Source organism: Chlorella variabilis (assembly GCF_000147415.1).
Source record: "Chlorella variabilis unplaced genomic scaffold CHLNCscaffold_26, whole genome shotgun sequence".
In the NCBI taxonomy this organism is placed as follows: Eukaryota; Viridiplantae; Chlorophyta; class Trebouxiophyceae; order Chlorellales; family Chlorellaceae; genus Chlorella; species Chlorella variabilis.
In genome coordinates, this window is record NW_005435062.1 from 8,645 (window position 1) to 25,350 (window position 16,706).

Consider the following 16,706-nt stretch of genomic DNA (forward strand, 5'->3'; position numbering starts at 1 on the left):
GGGAGCTGGCTGTGGCCGTCAGGCGATCGCACGGTTCGCCTGCTGCCGCCGCCGCCGGCTTGGCGGGAGCTGCTGCTGTGCCATGCTGGGGTGCAGGCTGGCCCTGAGCTGCCACTGGCACTTCAAAGGACGTTTGAGGACGGTGAAAGTCAATTGTGGGGGTCTGGAGAGGCTTGGCTGGGGCATGGCAGGAGGCGAGGTTGTGGGCAGTGGCAATGGTGGCGCAGCCGCCAGGCAGTTTTCTCTTCAAATCGTTATTTTCTGGCATGGGGAGGCTCCTGGGAGTAAACTGGGGTGAGAATCAAATTCCCCAGGCAATACCCCCAAGGCACCTGGAGGCCCCCAAACTTTTAAGGCCAGCCAGGGCCCAGCCAGGGCCCACTACCCAAATGGCCCAGCCACTACTAATAAAAGTGCAAGTAGGGTGCATTACTACTCACACTGTGACATCCATGTAGGGTGCCTTATGGGTGGCCAAAATGTCTACGGCACCGTGCTGTGGTGGATTGCAGTCACTGCAATCCACGACAGCAATGCAATGCCCCGCTGCGGCACAGCTGTCACAAGCGGTATCGAGAGGATGCAGGGCATAGCACCTTCACCAGCAAAAAATTCCAATAATGATTATATCAGCATCCCCATAAGAAGCCAGGAGGGCGGCGAAGAAGCCGCACCACAACAAAATCCTGGCTCCTCGCTGGCTCCTGCGCCGTCAGGCGCGAGAGCGGGGGGGGAGGGGGAAGGGACGGGGCCGCTGCTGCCGCTGGCCGCCGCCTTCTCATCAGCTGACGCCACCAGCTGGTGCCGATCGCTGCTGGTGACTGCTGGGGGCAACTTTGCTGTTTGTGGGTTACTGATGCCGAATGGAGCTGCCCGAGGCCCTGCTGCCAGCTGCAACCGGGTGCATCGCTGTGCCTTTGGGCTTTTGCGCTGCACCGTTTGAAGCCGTCAGCATCTGACGCTGCTGCCACTGACGCGCCACGGGCTGCTGCTGCTTATTCTGTGCTCGTCAGGAGAGGGCAGGCTGCCGCGGCCCGCGTACTGCTTGGCGTCGATGAACAGCGCGCCATAGCGCCAGCGGACTGACTGGCCGGCTGTCTTGGCCTGCAGGGCAACAGGCATCATCCGCTGCCTGCTGCTCAGCTGCTCCAGCGTGGGCATTGCGTCGATGGACAGGCTGGTGCCGCGCAGGGCCTGGGCCTTGCGGCGCAGCACCTCAGTCCAGTGCCCAGCGCTGCCCAGCACCACTTTGTAGGCGTGCTTGCGGCGCTGGTTGTTGTTGCCACCCTGCTCTTTGCTGCTCATCGGCTGCACCTGCTGCACCTGTTGTTATACGCTGCGCAATCTGGGCGCGGTGTTCGGCATGCTGGGCTCCCACAATGGGCTGCACAGGCGGCCCCAAGTCTGCATGCTAGGTTTGCAAATGCATGGCAGCAAGCCGTAGTCAACTGGTCGGTCACCAATGGCAGTCTAAATAACAACAAAGAAAGGCATTGCTTACTTGGGCTGCTAGATTAACCGGCCATCGCATGTGTGCCTCAGCCTTGCTGATGCCCGACTATGCTTCCGAGCGCACCTCGCTCTCGCCATGGAGGAAGTATGCAGGCCCAGCACGAAAGCGAGGGCCGCCACTCGTGCGCAGAAGCGGCTGGCTGCTCTGCGGCCTGCGGGTCTCGGGCACGCCCCCTGCTCCTGATCATCTGGCTGCTGCTGCTGCTGCTGCCTTGCCTTCTCTGCCCAAGGCTCCGTTCCACCATATCTCACAGCAGCTGCGACTGCAAGGTCTGGTCACATGCGTCTGGCTCCCTTACACAATCCCACCCATCTGGGCAACCCTTGGGCGGCAGGTGATACAGCGCCACCACCAATCGAATCCAGCCCTGCAAGGGCGGCGCAACAGTTGTTCACTGTGACGCATGCTAGCAAGTTTGCGCAGGCAGATGGCAGACAAGGGCGCACCATCACCTGCCAGCGCCAGCATATTCTCAGGCTGGCCCCGCAGATCTTGCACCTGCAAGGAACAGGAACAGAGCTAGCAAGATGTCTTGCCTTGCTCGGGGGGGGGAACTTTCCTTTGTCGACCCCACCGCCCACCCGCTACCCCACAGTTGGCGCACCAGAATGTAGCTGCTGCTGCATGACAGCCCTTAGCCCTACCTGACAGCCTTCCCTGGTGCTCCTCTTAACACCGCTTGTGCTAACCTCTGCCAGAAAGTATGACTGGGGATCTGCAGGCACAGATGGAGTAGAAAGGCAGGTACAGCAGAAGCACAGGAAGGCGGAGCATGGTGACATACCGCGGCATCGCACATGGCGCACTGCTTTCAACCTGCATTCAACCTGCAGCATCGGCATGCAGGAAGCATGCTACCGCCCCATGTAGCGCCCCACTGCACACTGTGGCGAACTGCAGGCGCACCTTCCTCTACCAGCGGTAGTGGGGGTGGGGGAGGTCATCATCCCGCCCCGGACCCTTGGCTGCCGCCGACGTGTGTGCAGGCTTTGTGCCCTGCTCTCCGTGCGTTGTGCTGTTATGTGCTGGACTGGCATCATTGTCCCATCACAAGCCCCCTCGTGATGCACACAGGTCCCCCTCGAAGGGCACCTTGAAATTCACACACTGGTTGAGAGTATCAGAAGAAGAAGAAAATGACACCAGGGGGAGACGGGAGCGGTCGGCAGGCTGGTCGCGGGGCCCCAGCGCATGCTGGGGCCACGCTGCCTCGTTCGCCGACGCCACACCGCCTGGCGCTGCAACAGCCGGTATCAGTGACCGACTCCGCGTATCACCTCCACCTGGTACCAGTCAATTTGGGTGGCGGGGAGGCACTCATCCCGGGATCCCAACAGAAACGACCCACCCTTGCACCAAAGCCATGGCCAGCAACGCCGCCACCGAGATCTGCAGCACGTTGACCACATCGTTGCTGAGCCAGGCCAAGCGGCCCTGCGCCGTGGCCCCTAGCCAGCTCTCAAACAGGTTGGCAACAAAGGCAGCAGCGGTGATCGCGAACGCACCGCGGGCATCCACCTGCATAAGCGGCAAAAGTTGAACAACTGCAGGTGTTGGCATGCGTAGCATGTGCGCCAACCGCCTTGCGGTGCACAATTTCATTGCGGCGGCCACCCCACCCAACCCCACACACCTGGCCCAGAGCGAAGGCCAAACCAGCCAACCCCGCCGCCGCTGCAACACCCGCCATGGTGCCCTCCAGGCTGACCGCGCCCTCGGTGCCACGCGGCACACGCTGCAGGCTGGTGATCAGATAGGTGGTGCGGCCATAGGCCTTGCCAATCTCCGACGAGGTGGTGTCAGCCAGTTTGGAAGCAAAGCTGGCCGCAAAGCCAACCTGCGGTGCCGGCAATAGTCACGGGCAGCAGCAATCTAGCAGTGAGGGCACGTTGCAGAGGGTGATGATGGCCAGCCCCACCCCAAGCATTTGCTCGCACCCACCCGCCAGGGGAAGGGGTCGCCAAGCCACAAGGCGGCCGCTGCACAAACGATGCCTGCAGCGCCCGACCCTAGCACGCTGCCCTGCAGGCGGCCAGCATGTGGGAAGAGCAGCAGCCAGCATGCGCGGAATTCATGCCGCTGACTGCAACCAGTGCAAGTGGCCCAGGATGTGATGTGGCAAGGCTGTGCAAACGGCTTTGCAGGCTTTGGAAGGCCGCAGTCCCAACCGTCCACCCACCAATGAGCGCCGCCCCGAGCGCGCCTCTGCAATCCCCTCCCGCTGCTTCTGCTCCAGCTTGACCTTGGTCACCTGCCAGTGGAGAATGAGGAAGGTCGAGGGTTGGATAGTGGTTATGTAAAGCCCTCTGAAGAGCAGCAGCATCACAGAGCAAAAGGCACGCATTGCCCCGCTCCAACGGCCACTCACCAGGGAGCCGACCAGGAAGTAGGTGCAGACAATGAGGTAGGCCCCTGGGCCGAAAGCGGAGTAAGTGAGGGTGCCCAGCACCCAGGAGGTGAACACGCCCTCCCAGGTCAGCCCCGCCAGCAGAATGCGGATGCCTGCTGTGTAAACAAGCGTGTTGGCGGCGGCGCCTGCCACCAGGCCGGGCGACGGGCTAGCTGCTGCCGCCAGCAGCTCCTGAGGAAGGATGAACGAAGGGAAGGATGAACGAAGGGTGGTAGAAATGCATGCCATCTATCAAGGGTTGTGCAGCGCTGGCTGGTTTCAGCAGTGTGCAGGCGAGGGCGGCGCGCCGCTCGTCGCCGCTCGCTCACACGGCACCTCACCTGGGCCAGCGACGGCAACGCGGGGACTTTCTGCTCATGCACCCTATTCCACCTTCTGCGCTGCTGATGCGAGGGGTGGCGCTGCCTGGGGCGGCCAGGCAGCGAGGCCCCTGCGAGCGAGGTGCGCTGAACCGCTTGCGGCAGGCAACGACCGAGAAACATTGAGTTCAGACGCCTAGGGCTAACCCGCTAAAATATCAAGGAGTCTCTCAGGCGCGGCACCATGTGTGACGCCCGGCGCGCGGTGCCCGCTTTGTCATTTATTACTTGTGATGCTCGGTGCCTGAGCAGGGTGGCTTGAGCGCATGGACGGGGATAGCACTGGGAAAAGAAGAAAAGGCAAGGGGGTCTGGGGGAGCAAGCGGGCGGGCGGGTATCGTGGCACCGCGCTCAGAGGCTCTTGAGCACGGTGCGGGCAGCCTCAATGGTGCGGTCAATGTCCTCCTCAGTGTGGGCCAGCGAGGTGAACCCCGCCTCGAACTGCGATGGCGCCAGGTACACGCCCTGCTCCAGCATGCCGCGATGGAACTTGCCAAACTTGGCGGTGTCTGCAAGGACACAGCAGCAAGTTACCTTTACATTTACATGAGGAGAAGGCGGGAAGGGCGTGGGCTGGGCGTGCACCGGCCCTCCGTTAAACATCAGCAAACCAGCACGCACAGCCTAGCCGCCATCACCCACCCGACGCCTTGGCATCCTCAAAGGACGACACGGGGCCCTCGCAGAAGAAGAAGCCAAACATGCCGCTGATGCTTCCACCGCACATTGCGTGCCCCGTCTCTTTGGCGGCATCCAGGATGCCGCTGATGAGCCTCTTGGTCACCTTGTCCAGGTGCTCATAGGCGCCAGGGCGGGCCAGGATCTCCAGCGTCTTGATGCCTGCCACCATGGCCAGAGGGTTGCCGCTTAGGGTGCCCGCCTGCAAAGGCAGGCCAGAAAGAAAGATGATGCATGAGTTGGTAGCAGAGTCAGAATACCATTAGCACCAGCACACTCCCTCGCCCACCCGCGCACCTGGTACATGGGGCCCGCGGGCGCCACCATCTGCATGAGCTCCTTCTTGCCGCCATAGGCACCCACAGGCAGGCCGCCGCCGATGACCTTGCCCATGGTAGTGACATCGGGGGTGATGCCAAAGTATTCCTGGGCGCAGCCCTTGGCAATGCGGAAACCAGTCATCACCTCGTCAAAGCACAGCACCGCACCCTCCTGCGCAGCAGGGACGGCACGAATGGCAGTGAGCGCCAGCAGACCGAGGTTAGATGTCAAATGACGAAGGCCCAGCATGCACAACTGTACCCTGACTGCCTGTAGTGCTGCCCAGGCGGTGCCACTGCGAGACCCCCCCCCCCACACACACACACCTTGGTGCAGACGTCACGCAAGCCCTGCAGGAACTCCTTGGTGGGTGGGATGAAGCCGGAGTTGCCCACAACCGGCTCCAGGATGAGGCCCGCAATCTCGCCTTTGTTGGCCTCAAACAGCGCCTTGACCGACTCGATGTCGTTGTACTGGGCAGTGAGCGTGGCAGCAGCAGTGGTGGCGGGCACGCCGGGAGAGTCAGACAGGCCCAGCGTCAGCACGCCGCTGCCTGCCTGCACCAGGAACTGGTCGGCATGGCCGTGGTAGCAGCCAGTGAACTTGATGATCTGCAGCATGCGGAAAGAACAGGGCGTCGGGGGAAAGCGCAGGCCTTACAGTATGAGCACCCAGGGGGGCAGCGAGGGCACTTGCTCCAACAGCTGGCTTGCCCAGCTACTGCCGCGCCAGCAAACCTCACCTCAGCACCCACCACACAAGCTCACCTTCTCACGGCCCGTGTAAGCGCGCATGAGGCGCACCACCGACAGGCAGGCCTCGGTGCCCGAGTTGACAAAGCGCACCATCTCCACAGATGGTACCCGCTCAATCACCATCTTGGCCAGCACATTCTGCCAGTGCAACAGCGACAGCGGCGGTTTCAGCTGGCGTGCCAACCAGGCGCACCCCTCGCCACCCCACGCTAGCCAGCTGCTGTGCGAGGTGCAGTGCTAAGGCGTGCTAAGGCAGTGCTAAGGCGCCTCCCACCTCCAGCTCGCAGGGCGCGCCAAAGGACGTGCCCTTCTCGATCTGCGCCTTGAGCGCCTCGTTCACCTCGTCGTTGGCATGGCCCACAATGGCCGGGCCCCAGGAGCCGACTGCATCAGGTGAGGGGGGCACATTTCAGGCATGCAACCACCGGCGGATGCGTCCAATAGGCACAGCGACTTAGTGTTGGAGCCTCGGCATACCGTAGTCAATGTACTTGTTGTTGTCAGCATCCCAGCAGTAGGCGCCCTGCAATGCGTAGGAAAGTCGTGGCATTTCACCTAATGTCACCCAGTCACATCCATGATTGAGCAGCTCTCGTCCACTCGCTTGTGGCCGCCGGCCCCGTCGCACCTTGACATGGTCAAACACGATGGGCTGGCCGCCCACGCTCTTGAAGGCACGGACAGGCGAGTTGACACCACCGGGAAGCAGCTCCTGCGCCTCCTTGAAGATCTGCAGGCGTGGCAAGCAAGCTGTGGGAACGGCGGCCGGGAGGGCGGGCGGCTGGCAACTGGGCGGGCAGGAAGAGTGTTGGCGTGCATTGTTTAGCCTGCGCCTTCAGGCTCCTGGCCCCCCATACAAGCCCTGCCCTGGCTCGGCAGCAGCCAGGCGCCCCCAATGGCGCTGGAGGCCCCACCTCCTCGGAGCGCTTGGTGTTGAGCTTGGTAGCGGTGGCGGGGGCCGCCGTGGAGCGCACAATGGTGGCCTTGCGGCACCGTGTCGCGGCCGCCTGCGTCTGGGGCCTGGCGGCCTGCATGGTTTGGATGGCGGCCTGCATGGCGTGTGTTCGTACACCTTCGGCTAAAAAGAGGTGTCAATCAGCCCAGGAAAAACGTGCAACATCAAAGACGGGTGTTGGCATGTTGAGCAAGTGGATGGGGTGGGATAAGAAGTCCACCCTGGCCCAACTGGACACTCTAATTATTAGGTCTGGACTATTGCGATGAAACCTGGGAGCCATACACACAGCAGCCGCCTACGTGCAGCCGTCCGTCTGCCAGCACCTTGGCCCAGTGCCGCATGTGCAGCCTGCCATAGCCCGCCTAGCCTTCCGACTCTCAAAAGGGTCGTTTCTTAGGAATAAATGAAGGGATTGAAAGAAGGGCAAACCAATGCAGCGCTGCTGCAGCCGGCTGTGCCTACGGGGGTCAAGTGTTCTTGGTGAGCGGGGCCAGCGCGGGCGTCAAGTAGCTGTTGCTCTTGTCTGCGGAAGGGCGTGCGCAGACAGAGGCAGACAGGCAGCAGCAGTGGGAGCTGGCGGAGAGGATGTCTAGCGGCATTCTCTTGTGCCCCGCCCAGCCTGGCAGGCAGGCGATGGCAGGCAGAACAAAGCACGGTGGCGCTTGCGCACCTGGCAAGTGTGAGATGAGCTCGTAAAACTCCAGCCCCTCCTCCGGCTGGTACTCGAAACACACCTGTGGAATGCTCGATATGGTTCGATGGTGCCAACACCTTGGGCCACGCCCATGCTGAAGCGCAAACCACACCGCCGCGCCCAGGCCCATGACACACGGCTGTCACCAGACCAGATCCCCTTGATGCCCCGCCCAGGGCATCCCTCCAACACACGAACCTCAAAGGTCTTATTGCGGGCCTCGGGGTTGTGCAGCGCCTTCAAACACACATCGGCCACGTCGGCGCAGCTGATGGCCTGGCTGATGCGGTTGCCCTGATCAAACACCGCGCCTTGTAGCCGCCCGCCTCCTCCACCAATGGGCCCGGCCGCACAATGGTGTAGCCCAGCCCACTGTTGCGCAGCACCGCCTCGCCCTTGCGCTTGAAGGACAGCACCTTTTCCCGCTGCGCATCGTCCAGATCTGCAAGGCGTGGTGCTGTTGGTGAGCTCAGGGGAGCAGGGGACATTGAGGCAAAGCGCTGCCACTTTTCGCCATGGCAGCTACCCACCTGGCCGCGGCGTGCCGGCGCATGACACCAGCACGAAATTGGTTTCACTGCCGCCTGGCAGCGCCTTCACCCAGTCCACCTCCAGCCTAAAGCGGTGGGTAGGTTGGTCAAACATAGACTGCCCCGGCTCTGTCACCTGCAAAAAATTCGGGGGAGGGTCCCGTGGGCACAGCAAACCAGGGGAGCGGAATGAGGGCAGTCCTGGTGCTCCAGGCAGAGACAGATACGGGCGGGAAGTGTGCCTGCACCATCAACAATCAGCAAAAAACAACAGCTGCACCAATGGCCTATTGTTGCCCTTGCCCCTTCTAGCACAGCTCACCTCCTCCAGCATCTTGATGCGTGGCTCAAAGCGGAACCCTATGTACTCCACGTCGCCTGCGACAGGGTGACAGAAGGTTCATTGGCTCCAATCAAGCCGCTTGTCCCACCAAATGTGCTCATCCTGGTTCCTCGGCCACCACCACCAGCCATGCCAAACCCGCTGAAATTAACACAGCCATTTACCTGGCTGCAGCGGCAGATCCTCCTGACTGGCAGGCCGGAAAGTGTTGAACGGCAGACGCACAGTGTTGTACCCTGGCCGTGTGTTGAACTTGCAAGTGTAGAGTGTGCTGGCAGTCCGCACCACACATGTGTAGGGGTGTTCGTCAGCCCGCACCCGCAGCACCAGGCCCTCGCAGCCGGCCAGCGTGTCTGCATCGGCAAGCTGTAGCTGGGCGCCCACCTCGGCGAGGCCGCTGCGTGAGTAGACAGCACCTGCAAGAGCAGGTGACGGGCCAGGGCAGAAGCAGCCAAACAGCACAAAACAATTCAGTTGTGATCAGCATACCAAAGCCCCACAACTTCCCCAGGGGAAAAGCATGCACTGATGCCTGCGTGGCACCCAGCATTTCGCACCAACACGCACCCTCGAACACCAGGTTGTCATCCTCATTGACATAGCACTCGGCCACGTCGCGTGGAGCGAAACGCTCTGCTGCTGAGCGGCGCCGGCCCTTGGCAGGCTTCTCCACTGAGCTGCCATCTGCACCATCAGCCATTGGTCAACAGGGAAACATAAGTTGCCAGGACCAGCGCCAGGGCAGCAGCGATGCCGGCATAATGCCAGTTGTAGTCGCCAAATGTGAGGCACCCTGGTTCTCCTGTTGCCTCCATTGCTGCCCACCTTCGACCTCCGCCTTGCCCAACGTCCGAATGTCCCAGGCCTGGTGATACTGCTCGCGCTTGAAGTCCACCAACTCCCGCTTGGACACATCAGCGAGGTGGCCCTCGCGTCGCGCGCGTGCATTCTGCAGGTATCGGCCAGGGCAGATGAGACTGTCCAACCAGACAAAGGAAAGCCGGCTATCACTGCTGAAAGTTGCTCTGGCATAGAAACAATAGATATGCACTCTGGCGAACCTGGGCATCCAGGAAAGCGGAGGCCAGGTTGGACACACCCTGCTCCTCAACACGCGACAGATCTGCGGTAATCGTGCTGCGAGCACCGCTGCAGCAGATGACCTGAAGGTGAATACGGGGCAGCAAAAGGGGAGCATTGACGGTCAGGCACGGTGAGGGCACGGGGACTGGTGGTGCCTGGTTGGTGTTCGGCTGCCGATCGCGTTCCCATTCATCCTACCCACCCTGCACCACGTGCGCTACTGTCCCTCACCTTGTCCACACCCTCCACTGCCTGGCGGCAGGACTTGTACTCCCCAATGTCACCGTACACAAGCTCCGCCGACTGTGGGATTGCCTCGGCATCGCCATCGCCCTCCCCAGCAGCGGCTGCAGCGCCAGTGTCGCGTTGCCGCACCAGCGCGCGAACCTTGTAGCCACGCAGCAGCAGCTTGCGCACCAGCACACGGCCCACCCTGCCGGTGGCGCCCGTGACGAGCACTGTGGTGCTGGCCGCATCAGGCGATTCGAACTCGGCAGCGTTCACAAATAGCCTGCAGGTGGCAAGGGGGCGGAGGGTCAGCAGGAAGGAGAGGCAGACACAAAGCTGGCAACCCAAGCCAGCAATGTGCTCTCTGGACTGCTGTTCTGACAACTCGCAAATGGGTTGTCAAATGCGCAAACGCCTGCGTGGTTGGCAGCTCTCACGTGAGCTGATCTGCGATTTGGCTGCTGCGGGCTGGGTTGCCGATGCGCTGCAGCTGAGTCCACACATCATCAAACACCTCCCGGGACTTGCGGCCCACTGCACCAGGAGAGAAAAGCATGCGAGGCAGGGTGCGCAGGGTGCGTCAGAGCGGGGGGCAGGGGGCCGGGCGGCAGGGCGGTGGCACCAGCCCACCACAAGGCATCGCGCATTGCGGCGCAGCAGCACTCAGAGCGCCGTATCATGCCCACACGCGGCTCTCAACATTGCCCAACGTGCTCACTGTTCACAGGATTGAGGTCGTCTATGGTAAATTGCGCCAGCTCGGGCTCCGCCTTCCTCCTCCTGCGCCTTTTGGAAGGGGCCCTGGGCACGGGCTCGTCCGCATCTTGTCCACCCGAGCTAGCGCACACAGGCCGCAACCGGCTGGCCAGCCAGTGGCGAGGCGCTGCAGGGGCCCCGATCCGCTGCCTGCACTGCTGCATTGCTGCTTCCAGGCGATGTGGCGAATGCAACAGGCCGCGCAGGGATTTTGCACACTTGTGCAACAAAGGCGCAGCCAACCCACAACTATCTATAGGGGCAGTGAGTGTTAGCAGCAATCGGTGATGCCACAAAAGAAAACCCTGAGGTGAAGCAGCAAACCGACCGCGTGCTGCGCTGTGCTATGCTGCGGCGCATGGGGGTTCCCCCTCAAGAGGGGGCATGGGGGTGAGGCGTGTGGTATGTTCACAGCGAGATTGCAGGCTGTTGGTAATATAGAGAGTAAATCTATGCTTGGTGCCTGCCTCGTGCCACGCGCTTGGACCCGTCACTCGCCTCTCCTGCAAATCCAGCAACGGCTCGCCACAGATGCAATCAGGCGCAGCTTGGCAAAGGCTGCAGCGCGCCTGCTCGTTCCGGACAGCACCTGTCCAACCCATCCCTTCCAGCGCTGTACCGACTGCAGGCCACTGGCCAATGACCCACCTTTTCCGCAAGCCTTCACCTTCTCAGCTCTTCTTCGCTTCTCATCTCTCCCCGTGAGTGTGCATCCAGCAAATAGATCCGCAGCTTGTCGAGAGCTCTGTAGCGGTGAGAGATGCTATTTTTTAGGTCCTTGTCCATCTCCGCATACGTCTGGCCAAAGCCCTCGACTTCAAAGATACAATCCCAGCCAAATTCCTTTTTGCCGCGAGCCGGCACTATCCGCCCCTCTGTGCGCCCAACAAACACAACGGGCTCACTGCCGGGGCCTGCACTTAAAACTAAGAACAATGGTGGGGTGGGGTGGGGTGGGTGGGGGGTGGGGGGAGACAAGCTCGGCACATGCAGCACAGGCAGTGCAGGCAGTGCACCAACCCACCTCTACAAAAGGCAAAACTACACATGGCAGAGGCGCTTTTGTCTGGAAACCCAGCAAGCAGACGATTCAGCCCGTCATGCCCTAATTTATCTAAAAATGGCCTGCAACAGGGTGCGCAGGAGTTGAGCACTCATCTTAGATAGGGAAGCACGTTCTTCCCCCCCTCCTTGATGTGCACAACAGTCCTACTTGATGTACGGGCCGGGGAGGCCGTTCAGCGCATTGAAGCATAGGCATGTATCCTCCACCATCACTGCTCAGGGGCGGGTGGTGCATGGGAGTGGTGGGGGTCAGGGCAGCAATCGCAGCAAATCAAAACCAAAAAGGCCGCATCTCACCCACCCACCTGCCGCCTGCAGCTTGTCGGCTGCCAGCCGACACTTTTCAGCCGCAATCTCCTCAGGCTCGCCCTGCAGCTCCGGCAATTCCATCGCCGCTGGCTGCACGCTGAACGGCAGCTTGCGACCCGCCTCTAAGATCGCCACAACCTCCTCGAGCTTCTTTTTATTGCCTGCGGATGCCAATCTGTCCACTGGTGGAAAAGAGGGGCATGGTTCCCAGGGCTGGTCACCTCAAGGTGACTCACCTGTTGCGAAGAAGATGGTGGCGGGAGGCGCACCGGCTGCCGCAGCTGCACTCGCGCTCATGGCCGTCGCTGCTGCCAGTTCAGCCGCTGGTATGGGGGTGCGTGCCCGCCGAGGAACACAGGCTTTGCCAGCGCGAGAGCCCACCTTGAAAGCTTGTGCTCGCGTGGGCACCAAACACATCAGAGCTCCGCAAAGAATGCACTCAGAAGGCAGCCACTTTTCGAAAGAAACAACTGCCAACCCCATGGGCCCCATTCTGAGGACATCCCATCATGTCCTCAGCGCAGCAGTAGGCCTTACCGTCCCGCCCGCGGCAGGCACACCACACCGGCTGCCCCTCTCCCTCTTCGACCTCCCAGCCTGCTCTACCTCGGTTCAAAGCGCCGTTGCCGATGGAGACAGTGTACAAGAGCGGCAAGCAACAGATGGGCAGAGGGCAGGGCAGACCGGAAAATGATGTTACACAGAGCCAAGGCGGTTTCGACGCAGCGCCACATCATGCCGGTCACCGCCGGCGCGTCTCGTTGCTGGAGTCCACACGGCTGTAAGGCGGCGAGCGGCCGCACGCAGCGAGCAGTGAGCTCCAAAACCCGCCCAGCTTGGCATGCTTCTTGAACAGCAGCACAATTACGCTCATGTTGTCGGCGCCACGACACAGGCCTTTGAGGTCAGGTGCCAAACAGGCGTCGCACATCTGCTCGCAGATCGATTTCAGGCTCTCCCCCGCCTTCAAGCGCTTGCGCACAAAGTCCACCGCCTGCAAGTGACACCCGAAAACTGTTGGTCACAACCACCTGGCCCATCTAGCTAGCCTTTCCCCCTTCGCTCTAGCCACGCACGGCGCACCTCCTGATTGGTAAGCACATCCCAGATGCCGTCGCAGGCCACAATGAGAAACTCGTCGCCCTCCTCCAGCGAGAACTGCTCAATGTCTGGGGTGGCCACAACCTGCAGACGGGAGCAGTGCAGTCGGTAGAGATGAGGGTGCACGACTTACCGCGAGGGTGACGGTAGATGCGCATGATTCCACAGTGCGCGCACAGGTCAAAAGTAGCCAGCCGGGAATGTGCATGACTTGTGCCCTCCACACAGCTGTTGCAACCTGCTTCACGAGCCAGGCACAGCTAGCAGCTCATGAGCCACGCTGCATGTGAAGACCCACCATCTGCTCGCGGTGGCTCAGCTCTGCATTTCGCTTGAAGTCCAGGTCGCCAATGGTGCGCGACACGTTAAGCGCGCCATTGATGCGGTTGTCCCGTACAAAACCGCCCGCCTGCAGCAGTGCGAGTTGAGGCAGGCGCTTGCGCGGGCATGGTTATAGCCAAGGCATTGATCCCACGCCTGACCCAAGGCGGATCAGCATCACAGCATCACGGCAAGCACCACAGCATACAGCTGGACCGCTAATCCGCAACGCACCTTGATAATGCGCTTGGCCTCCTCAAACAGGATGGGCTTATGATCTAACGTCAGCGCTCGCGCCTGCCCCCGCTTCGACAGCACACACCGCGAATCGCCTGCACAACAGGCACTCTGTGATGATGGCAGTGTTGCTAAATTGCTCAGCCACTTAGTGCACCATCTGTCAAGAAGCTCAGCCACTCTTCGGCAGCTCACCGCGCTGCTCTTTCCACCACTGCCCAGCAACAGCAGGTCAATAGCTCTCCCCCATGGACCTCTACACAGCCCCGTCACAGAGCCATTGCAGCTGCACACGCACCCGTGTTTGCCACAACCACGCGGTTGCCCCGCACCACCACAGACACAGCCGTGGCACCCATGCCTGCCGCATGGTGCTCCTCCTCCTCCTCCTCCCCTGTGCTGCCGCTGCCACCATTAGCCACCACTGCTTTCGCCATATCTGCAGATGCCGTCATCTCGCCGCTCTGTATCGTGGTCAGCAGGCGGCCGCCGCCCCCTCTATTGCCACTGCCGCTGCCGGTTGTCTCCCCAGACGAGCTGGGCGGTGGCGGGTCATCGGCCAATGGCGTCAGCACACTAGCTCGCATCAAGTGGCTTTCCATGAAGTCCTTGCTGCTGCCCAGCTTCTTCATGGCCTTGTTGGCTTCCACCTCCAGCTGCTCTCGATCGCTAGTGTGGATGCGGTTGAGCACACGTCCTGGCACGCTGGCCTCGGCCGGCGATGCTGCCGCTGCTGTCTCGTCTGGTTGCGAGGACCGCACCCGTTCCTCATGTGCTTGTGCTGCAGCAAGGACGCAGCCCGGGTCAAGGCAGAGGCGAGCTGCCAGCCCAGCGTCGGCTGCCTGCTGTCGTCCTGCCTGCTGTGGTCTGTAGGAAACCATAGACAGAGAGCATGTGATGGTTTGGTTGGCATCAGCTGGAGGCTCACCTGCACCTGCCAGCTTGGTTTCAACATCTGTAAACAGGGCCCCCCCTCCCTGCCTGCACGCAGCCAACCATACAGCTCGAGCAAGTAGCTCACCCCAGGCAAGAACATACGTTTGGCTCATTTCGTGTCGGAACAGAAGGGCCAGGCGTCGCAAGCAACTGCAAGCGCCCAGCTGCCACCCACTGCATTCGCTGCCACACTGCACTGGCCAGCGCTCACTTGGGCTGGGAGCCTGCCACAAGCCGCCGCAACTCTGCGCGGCCCTCTTCCGAATCAAGCAGCTCATCAAGGCGGAAGTAGGCTTCCGTAATGGCGGTGGCAAGGTCACCGCGCCGGTATGCCTCGCTGCGGACAAACTCCTCTGCTAGGTGCATGGCGCAAAACTGGGACACCGCTCGGCCGCCGTGCCCATCAAATACTGCAGGCGGGCATGAGCATGCGTTTTGCATTGAAGCGGGTTGGGGTTCACCAGCCTGCACAGCTGGCCTGCTGGCTGGAACTTGGTTTGATTCATTGGCGAGCGGCAAACATGCCGCTGAAGCAAGCCAGCTGCCAGCCTTGGATTCGAGTCAGCAATTAGGCAGGCACCGGGTCACCATAGACGTAGCAACATGCATGTAGGGCGCATGCACCTGAAAAGAGCGAGGTTTTGGTGGCTGGGTCGAGGTCTAGCTCGGCTATATGCGCATCCTCCTGCATGTGCAGCAGATGGTCAGGTGCTTCTTGCTGCGCGTCCAACAAACTGAAGGGACGGGAGCGGGCAGGGCAGCGAATGCACTTCGGCATGGCAGGAGCGCGGCAGCGGTCCCCACGCACCATCGACACCCGCCAGCCCTGCATCGCAGACAAGCCATAGGCCAGAGCATCTGCATAGCCCTCCTCCGACTCCTGCAGCGTGACGAGCACAGCACGCCCGGCTCAAGAGGCAGGCAGCATGCGGCGCACCCAGGGCGGCCCCACCCCGCGTGCGCGCAGCAGCGGCGGGGGTTCCCGGGCGACCTCGCCCTTCCCAGCGCTCGTGACGGCCATTCGTGAGCCCGAGAAGCGCGAATTGCGGGGTCACGGTGAGCGGGGCGGGCGACAACCCCACACCCCCACTCAGGTAAACCCCTTCGGCACCTTTTCGGTGGAGGGCTGGGACAGATACTGCCCCATCTGCTGCGCTGTGTGGCACCAACGTTTTCAGGTGCACAAAAGTGGGGTTGTGGAGGGGCGGCTGGTGGGGGCAGACGACGGTGGTTCTGATCCAGCAGCAGAGGGTGCAAAATACAGATATAGCTTGTTCGAGGCGGGAGCAGTACACATGCCCTCGTCGGCAGCTCGTGTGTACCTCTGAAAGCTCTGTACATCTCTGTCGTCAACTCTTCTTACAGCAAAGGCGCTGGCAGGCCGCAGTTGGCGTTCGGGGCCGGCGGCGGCGGGGCGGCGGCGGGGGCGGGGGCGGGGAACAGGCCGTCTTCTGGCTAGGCAGGCTCGCAACATCAGCGGCAGCCTTGGTCCCGAGCCGTGACAGGAACCAGGGCTAATGTCGAGCGCTGCCCTGGACAGGCGGCTTCGCTGTGTTGCTTTGGCCCCAAGAGCACTGCCGGAAGAGAATGCAGCCCTGCGAAGCATCCACAGTGGCACTGCTGCTGCTTCTCTGCCTCCCCCCGATTGGTCAATTTCCATTTCCCTGCCCGCATTACAGCCGCACAATGTTGTGCCTGCCATAGGGCCATAGGGCGTGCTGATGCCATGACGCTTGATGCTAATGAGGATAGATCCAGCCTGCCTGTTGTTTCTTTCAATGCCGTCCTCAGGAATGGGCTAGAGGCGGTCGGATTTCCTACCTTCCTAGCTAGGACACATTTTTTGTGCTGTGAAATCCGAGCTAGGAAAGCTGGGACAGTCCTAGCTAGGCATGAAATTTGGTTCCCAGCTGCCTAGCTTGGATGCTGGCCCCCCTCCTCCATGTCCGGCCTCATCCTAGCTGAGCCTTCCCACCGCAGCCTCCCAGGCTTCCTAGCTGTCCCAGCCCAGGGAGCGGCGCTCCGCAGGGAGCCCTGTCCTATCTTTCCCATCCTGCCTACCTTTCCTACCCGCTGCCGCCGACCCCCCGGTGGCGGGTAGGAAAGGTG

The 16,706-nt window shown here is 61.5% G+C and overlaps 5 protein-coding genes across 5 annotated transcripts; all 5 read right to left on the bottom strand.

Annotated features, from left to right (window-relative positions):
• Window positions 1-2,830: 2,830 nt before the first annotated feature.
• Window positions 2,831-4,151, bottom strand: CHLNCDRAFT_27602 (hypothetical protein; the record flags this gene model as incomplete). Its single annotated transcript, XM_005843856.1, has 5 exons — window positions 2,831-3,031; window positions 3,138-3,350; window positions 3,455-3,535; window positions 3,693-3,764; window positions 3,882-4,151. 5 exons carry the CDS (start codon window positions 4,149-4,151, stop codon window positions 2,831-2,833), a joined length of 837 nt encoding a protein of 278 aa, XP_005843918.1.
• A 342-nt stretch (window positions 4,152-4,493) lies between these two features.
• CHLNCDRAFT_37143 (glutamate-1-semialdehyde 2,1-aminomutase) lies at window positions 4,494-7,070 on the bottom strand (the record flags this gene model as incomplete). The annotated part of the gene is made up of 9 exons (XM_005843857.1): window positions 4,494-4,791; window positions 4,925-5,162; window positions 5,258-5,452; window positions 5,608-5,892; window positions 6,049-6,174; window positions 6,311-6,420; window positions 6,514-6,559; window positions 6,665-6,766; window positions 6,951-7,070. 9 exons carry the CDS (start codon window positions 7,068-7,070, stop codon window positions 4,634-4,636), a joined length of 1,380 nt encoding a protein of 459 aa, XP_005843919.1. The 3' UTR covers window positions 4,494-4,633.
• A 304-nt stretch (window positions 7,071-7,374) lies between these two features.
• CHLNCDRAFT_59780 (hypothetical protein) lies at window positions 7,375-10,903 on the bottom strand. Its single transcript, XM_005843858.1, has 12 exons — window positions 10,591-10,903; window positions 10,310-10,406; window positions 9,876-10,155; window positions 9,623-9,724; window positions 9,387-9,510; window positions 9,129-9,245; window positions 8,726-8,977; window positions 8,541-8,596; window positions 8,219-8,354; window positions 7,887-8,130; window positions 7,665-7,728; window positions 7,375-7,517 (listed from the first exon to the last, which is right to left on the bottom strand). Exons 1-10 carry the CDS (start codon window positions 10,790-10,792, stop codon window positions 7,928-7,930), a joined length of 1,569 nt encoding a protein of 522 aa, XP_005843920.1. The 5' UTR covers window positions 10,793-10,903; the 3' UTR covers window positions 7,375-7,517; window positions 7,665-7,728; window positions 7,887-7,927.
• Window positions 10,904-11,291: 388 nt separating this feature from the next.
• CHLNCDRAFT_27549 (hypothetical protein) lies at window positions 11,292-12,164 on the bottom strand (the record flags this gene model as incomplete). Its single annotated transcript, XM_005843859.1, has 4 exons — window positions 11,292-11,542; window positions 11,653-11,753; window positions 11,842-11,908; window positions 11,999-12,164. Coding segments are annotated over 4 exons (585 nt in total), but the record flags the coding sequence as incomplete, so codon positions are not given.
• A 685-nt stretch (window positions 12,165-12,849) lies between these two features.
• Window positions 12,850-15,744, bottom strand: CHLNCDRAFT_9625 (hypothetical protein; the record flags this gene model as incomplete). The annotated part of the gene is made up of 9 exons (XM_005843860.1): window positions 12,850-12,996; window positions 13,086-13,187; window positions 13,402-13,512; window positions 13,659-13,756; window positions 13,960-14,125; window positions 14,829-15,007; window positions 15,222-15,282; window positions 15,406-15,477; window positions 15,709-15,744. Coding segments are annotated over 9 exons (972 nt in total), but the record flags the coding sequence as incomplete, so codon positions are not given.
• Window positions 15,745-16,706: the final 962 nt, after the last annotated feature.

What these genes read in the sequence shown, in the direction of transcription:
- CHLNCDRAFT_59780 (XM_005843858.1), bottom strand. Translation starts at nt 10,792, where the DNA reads ATGCAGCAGTGCAGGCAGCGGATCGGGGCCCCTGCAGCGCCTCGCCAC. An exon ending in TGACAACCTGGTGTTCGAGG is followed by an intron (nt 8,978 to 9,128) that starts GTGCGTGTTGGT and finishes CTGCTCTTGCAG; the next exon opens with GTGCTGTCTACTCACGCAGC. An exon ending in GCATCAAGATGCTGGAGGAG is followed by an intron (nt 8,355 to 8,540) that starts GTGAGCTGTGCT and finishes AATTTTTTGCAG; the next exon opens with GTGACAGAGCCGGGGCAGTC.